Source organism: Tachyglossus aculeatus, chromosome 5 (genome assembly GCF_015852505.1).
Source record: "Tachyglossus aculeatus isolate mTacAcu1 chromosome 5, mTacAcu1.pri, whole genome shotgun sequence".
NCBI lineage: Eukaryota > Metazoa > Chordata > Mammalia > Monotremata > Tachyglossidae > Tachyglossus > Tachyglossus aculeatus.
The window spans coordinates 73,546,356-73,558,621 of NC_052070.1; the positions used below are offsets into that span (position 1 = coordinate 73,546,356).

Genomic DNA, 12,266 nt, shown 5'->3' on the forward strand with positions numbered 1-12,266 from the left:
GACAGTGGTAGGAAGCTGCACAGTCAAAAACATTCTGAAGAAAGCTTCAATCTCAGTAGTGGCAGAGAAGGAGGTGAACTTAAAGCCCACTTGGGGTTTTTTTTTGGCTGCAGGTTTCTTTACTACTGTGGTGTTCAAAGCCTGTTTCAGGGCTTGGTTGCTCTAAAGTCTAAAATGGGTTTTGGACTTCACAGGGAAATGCCAGGCACAGATATGAAAAAAGACAAGGAGGAGGTATTGAACTCTATGGCTGTCGAGAGCTGTGGGGACATGAAGCCCAGGAGAAGAAAACTGCTCAGCAGGCAGAGAAGACTCAGTCCAGAGAGGAGGTTGACGACAGAAGAATAGTGAGGAGTAAGCTGCTTTGGACTGGGTCATTTACCAAAGCTGCAATGCTTAGGCGATGCATGGTTTTTGCTAAAAATAGTATTCAAAGCTGACTGTACAGAAACAGGTCTTTCATCAAGAAAGGCTGCTGTGACGCTTCCCTTTCTTTCTCAAAGAAGGCTGTTTAGCATAGAGAGCCCACTGTTAGTCAATTCTCAATTTCACAGTGTGAGGACCACTTCTACAGCTTTTACTCTTTCTTTCCTTTCTCTTAGTGTCCCAAGCACTGGCTGCCTCAGCAACAGAAATTTTCAAAATTCCACCAAACCCCCCCCCCCCCCAAACCCTTCCTCCAGCAATTTTGCCAATATTACACCCTGAGCAACTGAAGAATCCATTGTATTCTTCAGAGACTTTACAAATATCACACTTCATTTTCACAATGTAGAAAAAGAGGATTTTAGTTACTTTCACTTATTTACACTAATTTGTTCATTATTTATGAGCAGAAAGTACAAAACCCCAGAGTGGGGTCAAATCTCGGGCAAGAAATTTCCAGAGAACCATTGACATACAAGAGATAACACAGCAGCATGAGCTCAGCAAATGGAAGATTAATTAAAATCCTTTCTTTTTCTGCACGTGTATTGAAATCTAACCCAATCCAAACTGATATTCAAACCTCAAAGAAATCTAGAGCACAGCTAAAACACATCTTGAGTGAAGTACAGTGTTTATTGTAATGATTGAGAATAGTTATTTTTTTATTTCAGCTTGTGAAAAAACAAATAATCAAATGTGTTTTGGGAGAGGGAGAATCCTGGATGTCTCAGGTAAACTGTGAAATATGAAGAAAATGAGCCAACTCGGCAGATGCTTCCTGTTTCAGGCAGCAGTGATTACATTACATTGATTACATTAAAAATGACAAAATCAGCAGCCTTGATCCTTTTCCCACAGTCACAAAAGCAGCCTGGGAGCAGCCTTTGTGACCTCTGGGATAAAATCACCTTCAAGCTCTAACAAGCCTAACGATAGAAATTATTGGGTTCTCGGGAGTCAAGAATGGGCTAGCAACATTGCACAGTTCTCGATTTCCAGTATGGGGGTTAGCAGCAGCTCAGAATCAAGTGATCAATTTTATTTGTTGAGTGGTTACTATGTGCAGAGCTCTGTACTAAGCGCTTGGGAGAGTAAAATACAACAGAATTAGCAGACATGTTCCCTACCCATAATGAGACCACCTCTGTCCACTTCCCCCTCCTGCAGGGGGTTTCTCCCCAGTACAAATAGCTCCTTGTGGGTAGCCATAATCTGTATCTTCTCTTTTGTATTGTAATCAATCAATTGTATTTACTGAGCATTCACTGTAAGCCCCCTGGGGGACAGGGACTGTGTCCAACCTGATTTGCTTGAATCCATCCCAGTGCTTAATGCAGTGCCTGGCACATAGTAAGCCCTTAACAAATATTGTAATTAATTAAATTACTTAATATTAATATCTGTCTCCCACTCTACTCTGTTAGCTTGTGGTGAGTTGGGAATGTGTCTGGTCATTCATTCATTCATTCGATTGTATTTATTGAGCATTTACTGTGTGCGGAGCACTGTACTAAGTGCTTGGAAAGTACAATTTGGCAACAGATGATTTGATATTAATATCAATTTATTTGTATTTATTGATATATTGTACTCTTCCAAGCGGTTAGTATAGTGGTCTGCACACAGTAAGTGGTCAATAAATATGAATAATAATAATGATGGCATTTATTAAGCACTCACTATGTGCAAAGCACTGTTCTAAGCGCTGGGGAGGTTACAAGGTGATCAGGTTGTCCCACAGGGGGCTCACAGTCTTAATCCCCATTTCACAGATGAGGTAACTGAGGCCCAGAGAAGTTAAGTGACTTGCCCAAAGTCACACAGCTAATTGGTGGAGCCAGGATTTGAACCCCTGACCTCTGACTCCAAAGCCTGTGCTCTTTCCACTGAATGAACACCCCTTTTTTCCTCTCCTCGCCCTCCTAATAATAATAATAATAATAATAATAATAATACATGGCATTTGTTGTGCTTACTATGTGAAAAGCACTGTTCTAAGCACTGGGGAGGATACATGGTGATTAGGTTGTCCCACGTGGGGTTCACAGTCTTAATCCCCATTTTACAGATGGGGTAACTGAGGCCCAGAGAAGTTAAGTGACTTGCCCAAAGGCACCCAGCTGATAACTGGCAGAGACTGCATTAGAACCCATGACCTCTGACTCCAAAGCCCAGGCTCTTTCCACTGAGCCGCGCTGCTTCTGTCAAATACCACTGACTGACTAAACTGGCCCCCATAGCTGACTGGATGCCCCCCAGGCTAACTGGCCTACTCACCCCCCCCCACCCTCTACCCTACCTCCTTCCCCTCCCCACAGCACTCGTGTATATCTGTACGTATTTATTACTCTATTTACTTTATTAATGATGTGTCTAAAGTTATAGTTCCATTTATTCTGACGGTATTGACACCAGCCTTCTTGCTCTGTGTTGTTGTCGTCTGTCTCCCCCTTCTAGACTGTGGGCCCGCTGTTGGGTAGGGACCGTCTCTATATGTTGCCGATTTGTACTTCCCAAGTGCTTAGTACAGTGCTCTGCACACAGTAAGCGCTCAATAAATTCATTCATTCAATCATATTTATTGAGCAATTACTGTGTGCAGAGCACTGTACTAAGCGCTTGGGAAGTACAAGTTGGCAACATATAGAGACGGTCCCTACCCAACAGCGGGCTCACCGTCAATAAATACGATTGAATGTATTTATTACTCTATTTATTTATTTTATTTGTACATATTTATTCTATTTATTTTATTTTGTTAATCAAGCAATCGTATTTATTGAGCGCTTACTGTGTGCAGATCACCGTACTAAGCGCTTGGGAAGTACAAGCTGGCAACACATAGAGACAGTCCCTACCCAACAGTGGGCTCACAGTCTAGAAGGGGGAGCCAGAGAACAAAACCAAACATACTAACAAAATAAAATAAATAGAATAGATAGGTACAAGTAAAATAAATAGAGTAATAAATATGTACAAACATATATACAGGTGCTGTGGGGAAGGGTTTTGTTCTGTCTTCCCCCTTCTAGACTGTGAGCGCACTGTTGGGTAGGGGACCGTCTCTATATTCCTGTCCCCCTCTCCATCCCCCCCCATCTTACCTCCTTCCCTTCCCCACAGCACCTGTATATATGTATATATGTTTGTACATATTTTTTACTGTATTTTATTTGTACATATCTATTCTATTCATTTTATTTTGTTAGTATGTTTGGTTTTGTTCTCTGTCTCCCCCCTTTTAGACTGTGAGCCCACTGTTGGGTAGGGACCGTCTCTATATGTTGCCAATTTGTACTTCCCAAGCGCTTAGTACAGTGCTCTGCACATAGTAAGCGCTCAATAAATACGATTGATGATGATGATGATGTGGCCAGCTTGTACTTCCCAAGCGCTTAGTACAGTGCCCTGCACACAGGAAGCGCTCAATAAATACTATTGAATGAATGAATGCATGAGCACCAGCCAGAAAGCGCAGGCTTCTCGGCCGAACTCGCGGCTGAGGTGACGGGGGAGGAGAGGCGCGCGCCGGCGCAGTAGCGCCCTCCCCCCCCCGGCCTGCCGCCAGCACGCGCCGCCCATTGGCCGTCTCGAGGCGCGAGGGCTCGGCGGCCTCGTCGGCCTCAGGCACCGTCATGGCGGAGCCAGGAGAGGCGGCGGCGGCGGCCTTTTCTTGCGACCAATGGCCGCTGCAGCGCTATGGCCGTTTCGTGGTCGTCGGGCCCGACGAGCCGAACCAGTCCGAAGAGGAGCGCGGAAGCCTGGAAGAGGCTGGGCCCGGCCGCAGTCCTTCCCTCGCCTGGAAGGTGAGGCCCCGGGGGTTGGGCGGCTTCTCAGGTGCCCTCATCCCCTCAGGCCTCGAGTGGCCATAATAATAATAATAATAATAATAATAATAATGACATTTATTAAGCGCTTACTATGTGTAAAGCACTGTTCTAAGCACCGTTTTTTAGACTGTGAGCCCACTGTTGGGTAGGGACCGTCTCTATATGTTGCCAATTTGTCCTTCCCAAGCGCTCAGTACGGTGCTCTGCACATAGTAAGCGCTCAATAAATTCGATTGATGATGATGATGAAGCACCGGGGAGGTTACAGGGTGATCAGAGGCGTTTCTAATGGCGAAAGGCATCCTGTGGCCATCGCGGCCCAACTCCTCCGGGATCCAAGTGAGTGGCTGGCCTGCGAAGCCATCTCTGGGCACTTCAGAAAGCAGGCCCTTCTGCTCTGATGTGGGTACTTGGTGGACGCACTTAGCTGTGTGACTTTGGGCAAGTCACTTCACTTCATCATCATCATCAATCGTATTTATTGAGCGCTTACTGTGTGCAGAGCACTGTACTAAGCGCTTGGGAAGTACAAGTTGGCAACATATAGAGACAGGCCCTACCCAACAGTGGGCTCACAGTCTAAAAGGGGGAGACAGAGAACAAAACCAAACATACTAACAAAATAAAATAAATAGAATAGATATGTACCAGTAAAATAAATAAATAAATACAGTAATAAATATGTACAAACATATATACATATGTACAGGTGCTGTGGGGAAGGGAAGGAGGTAAGATGGGGGGGATGGAGAGGGGAACTATGTTGCCAACTTGTACTTCCCAAGCGCTTAGTACACTGTGTGCTTACTGCACACAGTGGGCACTCAATAAATGCGATTGATTGATTCTCTGGGCCTCAGTTACCTCCGCTGTAAAACGGGGATGAAGACTGTGAGCCCCGCGGGGGGCAACCTGATCACTTTGTAACCCCCCAGCGCTTAGAACAGCGCTTCATTCATTCGTTCATTCCGTCGTATTTAGCGAGCGCTTACTGTGTGCAGGGCACTGTACTAAGCGCTTGGGAAGTAGGGAAGCAGCATGGCTCAGCGGAAAGAGCCCGGGCTTTGAAGTCAGAGGTCATCGGTTCAAATCCCGGCTCCGCCACTGGTCAGCTGTGTGACTTTGGGCAAGTCACTTCATTTCTCTGGGCCTCGGTTACCTCCTCTGTAAAATGGAGATTAAGACTGTGAGCCCCACGTGGGGCAACCTGATCACCTTGTAAATTCCCCAGCGCTTAGAACAGTGCGTTGCACATAGTAAGTGCTTAATAAATGCCATCATTATTATTATTATCAGGTTGTCCCAAAGGGGGCTCCCAGTCTTAATCTCCATTTTACAGATGAGGTAACTGATGCCCAGAGAAGTGAAGTGAGCTGACAATTGGCAGAGCCGGGATTTGAACCCAGGACCTCTGACTCCCAAGCCCGTGCTCTTTCCACTGAGAAGCAGCGATGGCTCGGAGGAAAGATCCCTGGCTTGGGAGTCCGAGGTCCTGGGTTCTAATCCCGCCTCCGCCACTTCATTCATTCATTCAGCCGTATTTATTGAGCGCTTACCGTGTGCAGAGCTTGGCCAGTACAAGTCGGCAACATATTGGCTCACAATCTAGATTTATATAGCTATGATTCTATTTATATAGCTATAATTCTATTTGTTCTGACAGTTTTGACACCTGTCCACATGTTTTGTCTTGTTGTCTGTCTTCCCCTTCTATTTATGTAGCTGTAATTCTATTCTGACGGTTTTGACACCTGTCTACATGTTTTGTCTTGTTGTCTGTCTCCCCCTTCTAGATTGTGAGCCTGTTGTTGGGTAGGAACCATCTCTGTATGCTGCCGATTTGTTCTTCCCAAGTGCTTAGTACAGTGCTCTGTCCACAGTAAGCGCTCAATAAATACGGCTGAATGAATGAATGTATGAATGGGTGGGTGACTGACCACCTCCCCCGCAATGGTTTTCAAAGTTTTTTGCTGACCTCCCTCCCTCCGGTCTCTCCCAACTCCAGTCCATACTTCACTCTGCTGCCCCCAGTATTTTTCTGAAAAAAGTTCAGTTTATGTTATATTGGTCTTCTCATTCTGTCAGTAGCCATCAAGTTCAACCACTTGAATTTATATGGGTTTTTCCTTTGAAACCCTGTTTGTTTAATAACAATAATAGTGGTATATGTTAAGTACTTCTTATAAGCCAAGGTTTGGGGTAGGGGCAAGATAATCAGGTTGGATACAGTCCTTGTACAATATGGGGCTCACAGTCTTATGGGGAGAAAGAACAGGAAACATCCCCACTTTTACAGATGAAGAAACTGAGGCACTGAGAAGTTAAAGTCGTACAGTAGACAAACGGCAGAGCTGGAATTAGAACCCAGGTCTTTTGACTCTCGGGACGGTTCTCTTACTATTGGACCACACTACTCCTTGTGAAGGAGACTGAATGCCCAGAGAGGTAAAAGGCAAGCCAGGCAAGAACTGTGTAAATAAAATCAATATTGGATAATGTTTCTGGGAGAAGGGTGGGATTAATAATAATAATTATAATAATAATAATAATTATTATTATTATTGTATTTGGTAAGTGCTTACCATGTTCCGGGCACTGTACTAAGTGCTGGGATGGATACAAGCAAGTCAGGTTGGACACAGTCCCTTGTCCTACATGGGGCTCACAATCTCAATCCCCATTTTACAGATGAGGAAAATGAGGCACATATAAATTAAGTGACTTGCCCAAGGTCATACAGCAGACAAGTGAGGGAGGCAGAATTAGAACCCGTGACCCTCTTACTCCTAGGCCTGTGCTCTGTGCACTACACTGTGCTGCTTAGGTTGGCCAGTTATATTTCATTTTTTAAAAAGGCCATTGGTCACCCTGAAGTAAGCATTCTTGGTGGACTGAAATGTACAGAAATCAGGTGGTAAGGGGTTAAGATAGGAGTTCAGAAGAGAAGTGAAAGTATCTAGTCTATACAACCTTTTCAAGGAGTTTGGACAGGAATAAGACCACCTTGATGAGGTGATACCTGAAGTGGGCAGATGTATCCAGAGAAAATTTTTTTAATGTAGGGGAGACTTGAGATGTTTGAAGGCAGTGGGGAAGAAGCCATCGGAAAGGGAGTGTTTGGAAGATGGAGGTTAAGAAAGGAAGAAGTGCGGAAGCAGGTAATTTTGGAAGGTGAGAAGAAATGGTGACAGATGCACAGGTAGAGTGAAAGTTTTGGCAGCTGGCAGAAAACCTCGAGAGGTGGCTGAAAGATTGGAAGAATGAATGTGGTAAAGTCTTTGGGACTCTACTTTTTGGCTTCAATTTCCCCCTGACTACCTTGTCAACTTTGTGATGAGATGGGGAGGAGGGAGTTAGAGATCTGGAATAAGGTAATTGGTGGGGACAGTGAGTGTGGGAGGCAATGAGAGAGGAAAAGTAGTGTTGCTAATCAGAAGTAAGGGCAGAGTTGTAGCAGGCAAGGGTGAATTTGAAGAGGGAGAAGTCAGCATGGTGTCGGGATTTCTGCCAACAAAGTGCAAGAGCAGCGGAAGAGGGCTGTGAAGGTGATCACTGCTGGGGGATAGTAATTGGAGAGTGACACGTCAGTGGGGCAAACGCGTAGAGTTCAGGGGAGAGCTGTTGAGGGTGTAGATTTGTGCATTCAAGAAACGTGAGGGCTGGGAGATAGTCCATGAGGGTTATGATAGCATAGGGTAAGTGGAGGCCATTTAAAGATTGGAGATCAATCAACTGATCGTATTTATTGAGCACGTACTATAATAATAATAATGATGGCATTTATTAAGTTCTTACTATGTGCAAAGCACTGTTCTAAGCGCTGGGGTGGATACAAGGTGATCAGGTTGTCCCACGGGGGGCTCACATTCTTAATCCCCATTTTACAGATGAGGCAACTGAGGCCCAGAGAAGTTAAGTGACTTGCCCAAAGTCACACAGCTGACAATTGGTGGAGGTGGGATTTGAACCCAGGACTTCTGACTCCAAAGCCCGTGCTCTTTCCACTAAGCCACACTGCTACTATATGCCGAGCACTGTATTAAGTGCTTGGGAGAGTACAGTACAAGAGAGTTAGCAGACATATTCTCTGTCCATAACCAATTTATAGTCTAGAGGGTGAGGCAGATATTAATATTAATAAATGAGTAATTTATAGTATATAGCATTATATTATTATGGTAAAATTTATAGTATAATATGTAATTTGAAGATATATACATAAGATCTGTGGGGTTGGGAGTGGGGAGAATATCAAATGTCCAGAGGTCACAGAATGAGGTGCATAGATGAGAGTGAGCTGGGTAAAAGAGAGCTTAATCTCAGAAGGCCTCTGAAGATCTCTGCAGGCAGGAGGAGTTAAGTTTTTTTAAGATAGAAATGTCAAACCTAGGAATAAACTGAATGGTAGTGAAAGGTAATAGTTTGAGAAACAAAATTAACTTGTCATTTTTAAAGGAAGGTAACTTGGTAATAAGAGAAAGTGAACAATTTTGTTTGAGGTCTGAAATTTAATCTATCTGCTGCAGTGTGATGTTGGGTACAGATGAAATGTAAATCTTCACTTAGATTTTTCTGTCTCATCTGCTTGTTTTATCCTTTGAATCAGGATACTTATAGTAAATGAGTCATGTATTTGGTTCCTCGTAATATACTTTGAACTGATAAGTTTGGGAATAATAAAAATGAGTTTGAAATCTATATCTGAATTAGTTTTGTCAAGATTTTCATATTGTGAAGGTTCAAAATAAATTTATTCATTTGTGGAAAAACTCACTAGAAATAGAAACAAAATTATTTAAGTGACAACTGAGACAATAAATCAGGTTTTAAAGAAAGGAGTATGTAATAAAAGAATATGAATAGATGGTTCTGACTTTTAATATTAGGGATGTAGAGAACATGGCAAATTGTTTTCTCCTTGTTTGCCACCATTGAGCATATATGGCAACTGGAACAGCATTATAATTCTCTTTCTATTTCAGATGAATTTTTCCCATGAAACTTTGTGGTTTTTTGGAGACCATAGTAACAGATGGAATTCAGTCTGGACAAATGTAGTGCAGTGCCTGCTGGCAAAAATAGTCTAAACTCTTACATGCTGATGGATTTTTTTCATTTGTCCTCGGAGGAGAAAAAAATCAGAGGCGTCCTGAAAAGTTCAGTCGTGATGCTTGCCAACAAGCAGTAATTTGAATGAAAGAAAATGTATAAATTATAGCTCAGTCTGTCATTAAGAAAGATTAAACTAGGCTCCTCCCATATCTGGGCTTTGGAGAATTAGTCCTAGCTCCTTATGCTAGCTCTTATGTATTTCTACCCATTCTCATCACATATGAGTGTACATATATTCAGTTGTTCAATTATTCTGATTTTTCATTTGGGCACATTTGTTCTACTCCTGTTTTTCCTCTGGCCCTCACTATTTGTAACAGTCTTGTATGTCTCGGTTTATATTTGACTGTAAGCTCCTTGTGGGCTGGCAGCATGTCATATGCTTCTATTGTACATTCTCAAGGGCCAATTTCAAGGCCTTGCACTTGGTAGATGTTATTACTAGTACCAGTACTACTAGTGAGTTGCTTTGGGTCACCATTGTGGCATATTAAAAATCTAAAGAGCTGCAAATAGTAAAAGATGTTGGCACTAAATTTTCCTCTGGAGAGTCATTTCTAGGACTTTTGTCATGAAAAAGGGGAGAACTGGAAGGTATTGGAGATTTAGAGGTTTACAAGATAGAGAAAATGGATTGTCCCTTTTATCCAGTTACCCAATACAGTGCAAGGACTAGGTTTCTTAGACTGTGAGCATGTTGTTGGGTAGGGATTGTATCTGTTGCCGAATTATACTTTCCAATTGCTTAGTACAGTGCTGTGCACACAGTAAGTGCTCAATAAATACAATTGAATGAATGAATGGAAGGTATATTTAGGGTGACCTGAAAGAAATATTGTACTTCCAGCTGAATGCAGTCTATCTATGATTGTTAATTGAGGTGACTACGTCAAATAGTGTAGCTGGATTTTAAAAGGGCTGGATAATTCCATGACCAATAATGATGTTTATAGATGTGTGGTAAAATCAAGGTAATCAAATCTCACGCTTTGATGCGTAAGCTGATTGCTGTAGGAATCTGCAAGGACGTTTCCCTGTACGTAGCACCTCTCATTTAGCAAGGTGCATAATAGGATGACTTTCATTTGCTTTTCTAAAAGGAAAATAGTGAAGTTGATGGTTTAGCTCCCCATATATATTGCGGTCATTTTAATTAATCTTCAAGTTTAACATGAGTGTCCATTATATAAGTAGGAAGGCAGCTACTGCCCTACTTGATGTCTTTTGCATATTGTTCGTACTTTTCCATACAAAAAGAAGAATTGGTCCACATGTAGAGAGCTCTGGCTTTTTCTGAAAGATTTCAGCTATACAGAGCAGTGGCAGGAGAGAACTTAAAAGTTATTTTAATTTCTTCCATGAATTGACAAATATTATTATTAGTGGCATTTGTTAAGTTCTTATTATGTGCCAGGCACTGTGTAAGTGCTGGGGTGGGTATGAGTAAATCAGGTTAGACAAAGACCCTGTCTAACGTGTGGTTCATAGTCCCAAGGTAACTGAGGCCTAGAGAAGTTAAGTGACTTGCCCAAAGTCACACAGCAGATAAGTGGCAGAGCCAGGATTAGAACCCATGACCTTCCGACTCCCAGGCCCCTGCTCTATCCATTATACTACCCTGCTTCTCTTAAGCAGATTAAACATAAACTCTGCAGTTATTTTCACATTTTTGTCCATTTAATCTATCAGTGATATTTATTGAGTGCCTACTAAGTGATAAGCACTGAAGTAAGCACTAGGGAGAATACAACAGTGCCAGACATTTGTTTCCTGCTCTTCAGGAGCCTCTAATTTAATGAACAAACTAGACAAAATTTTTTGCAGGTACTGGAGGCTGGAGGAAGAACAAGGGAAAAGCAGGATCTAGTAGTTATTCCAGGATGCAACAACTGAGCAGATACTTGAATATTCAGATAAATATATAAATGGAACACCTATACATAAAAATATCCTTATATTCATGAATGCTGAGAATAGGAATAAAGTGTACAGGTGCTAAAAATGGAAGTTACGCTGCTGTGATACGGGTGCGGTGAATTAAGTGGGAGGCAGTGGTCTGCAGTGATTCACATAAATGAACAAAGAGTGGCTGCAAATGCTTCTGTGCCTGATCAAGGGAGGTGGAACTGAGAATAGTGGAAGGGAGAAGGATCATGCAGTTCTATAACAAATGAGTTTTATGTCATAGAAAAAAAATGTAGTAATCAGGAATTCAATGGAAATGAATGGGTTGGGGGTAGTTCAAAGACTCGCTCTCTTGCCAGGAACTCCCTCCCCCTCCATAACCAACAAACCACCATTCACCCCCTCTTCAAAGCCATTCTAAAATCCAGTCTCCTCCTGGAAGTCTTTCTTGACTAACCTCTCATCTCACCATCCTATTCTCCCCTTCTGTGTTTCCTATGCACTTGAACTGGTACCCATTAAGCACTATGATACTCATCCCACCCCCAGCACATATAAATATATATATATATAGACCCTTACACTTTCTCTTTCTCTCTGTCTCTCTCTGTCTCTTTCTTTCTCTTCCTCTCTCTCTTTTTCTTTCTTCCCTACTTTTTTCCTTCCTTCTTTTTTTCCTTCCTTCTTTCTTTTCTTCCTTCTTTCTTTCCTCCTTTCATTTGTTAAATGCTTACTATGTGTCAAACACTGTTCTAAGCACTGTTCTAAGCAGCATGGCTCAGAGGAAGGAGCATGGGCTTGGGAGTCATAGGTCACACTTGTCAGCTGTGTGACTTTGGGCAAGTCACTTAACTTCTCTGTGCCTCAGTTCCCTCATCTGAAAAATGGGGATTAAGACTGTGAGCCCCATATAACTTCCATAAAAACTTCCATTTTTAGCACCTGTACACTTTATTCCTATCTCAGCATTCATGAACATAAGGATATTTT

General features: G+C 42.5%; 1 protein-coding gene across 1 annotated transcript in view; it reads left to right on the forward strand.

The window, feature by feature from the left end:
* The first annotated feature begins 4,040 nt into the window (after positions 1-4,040).
* Positions 4,041-12,266, forward strand: part of REC114 (REC114 meiotic recombination protein) — a 51,187-nt gene continuing 42,961 nt past the window's right edge. The window contains exon 1 of the mRNA XM_038746227.1: positions 4,041-4,235. Coding sequence (XP_038602155.1) covers positions 4,065-4,235 — 171 coding nt within the window. The 5' untranslated portion in view covers positions 4,041-4,064. The remainder of the gene's footprint in view (positions 4,236-12,266) is intronic.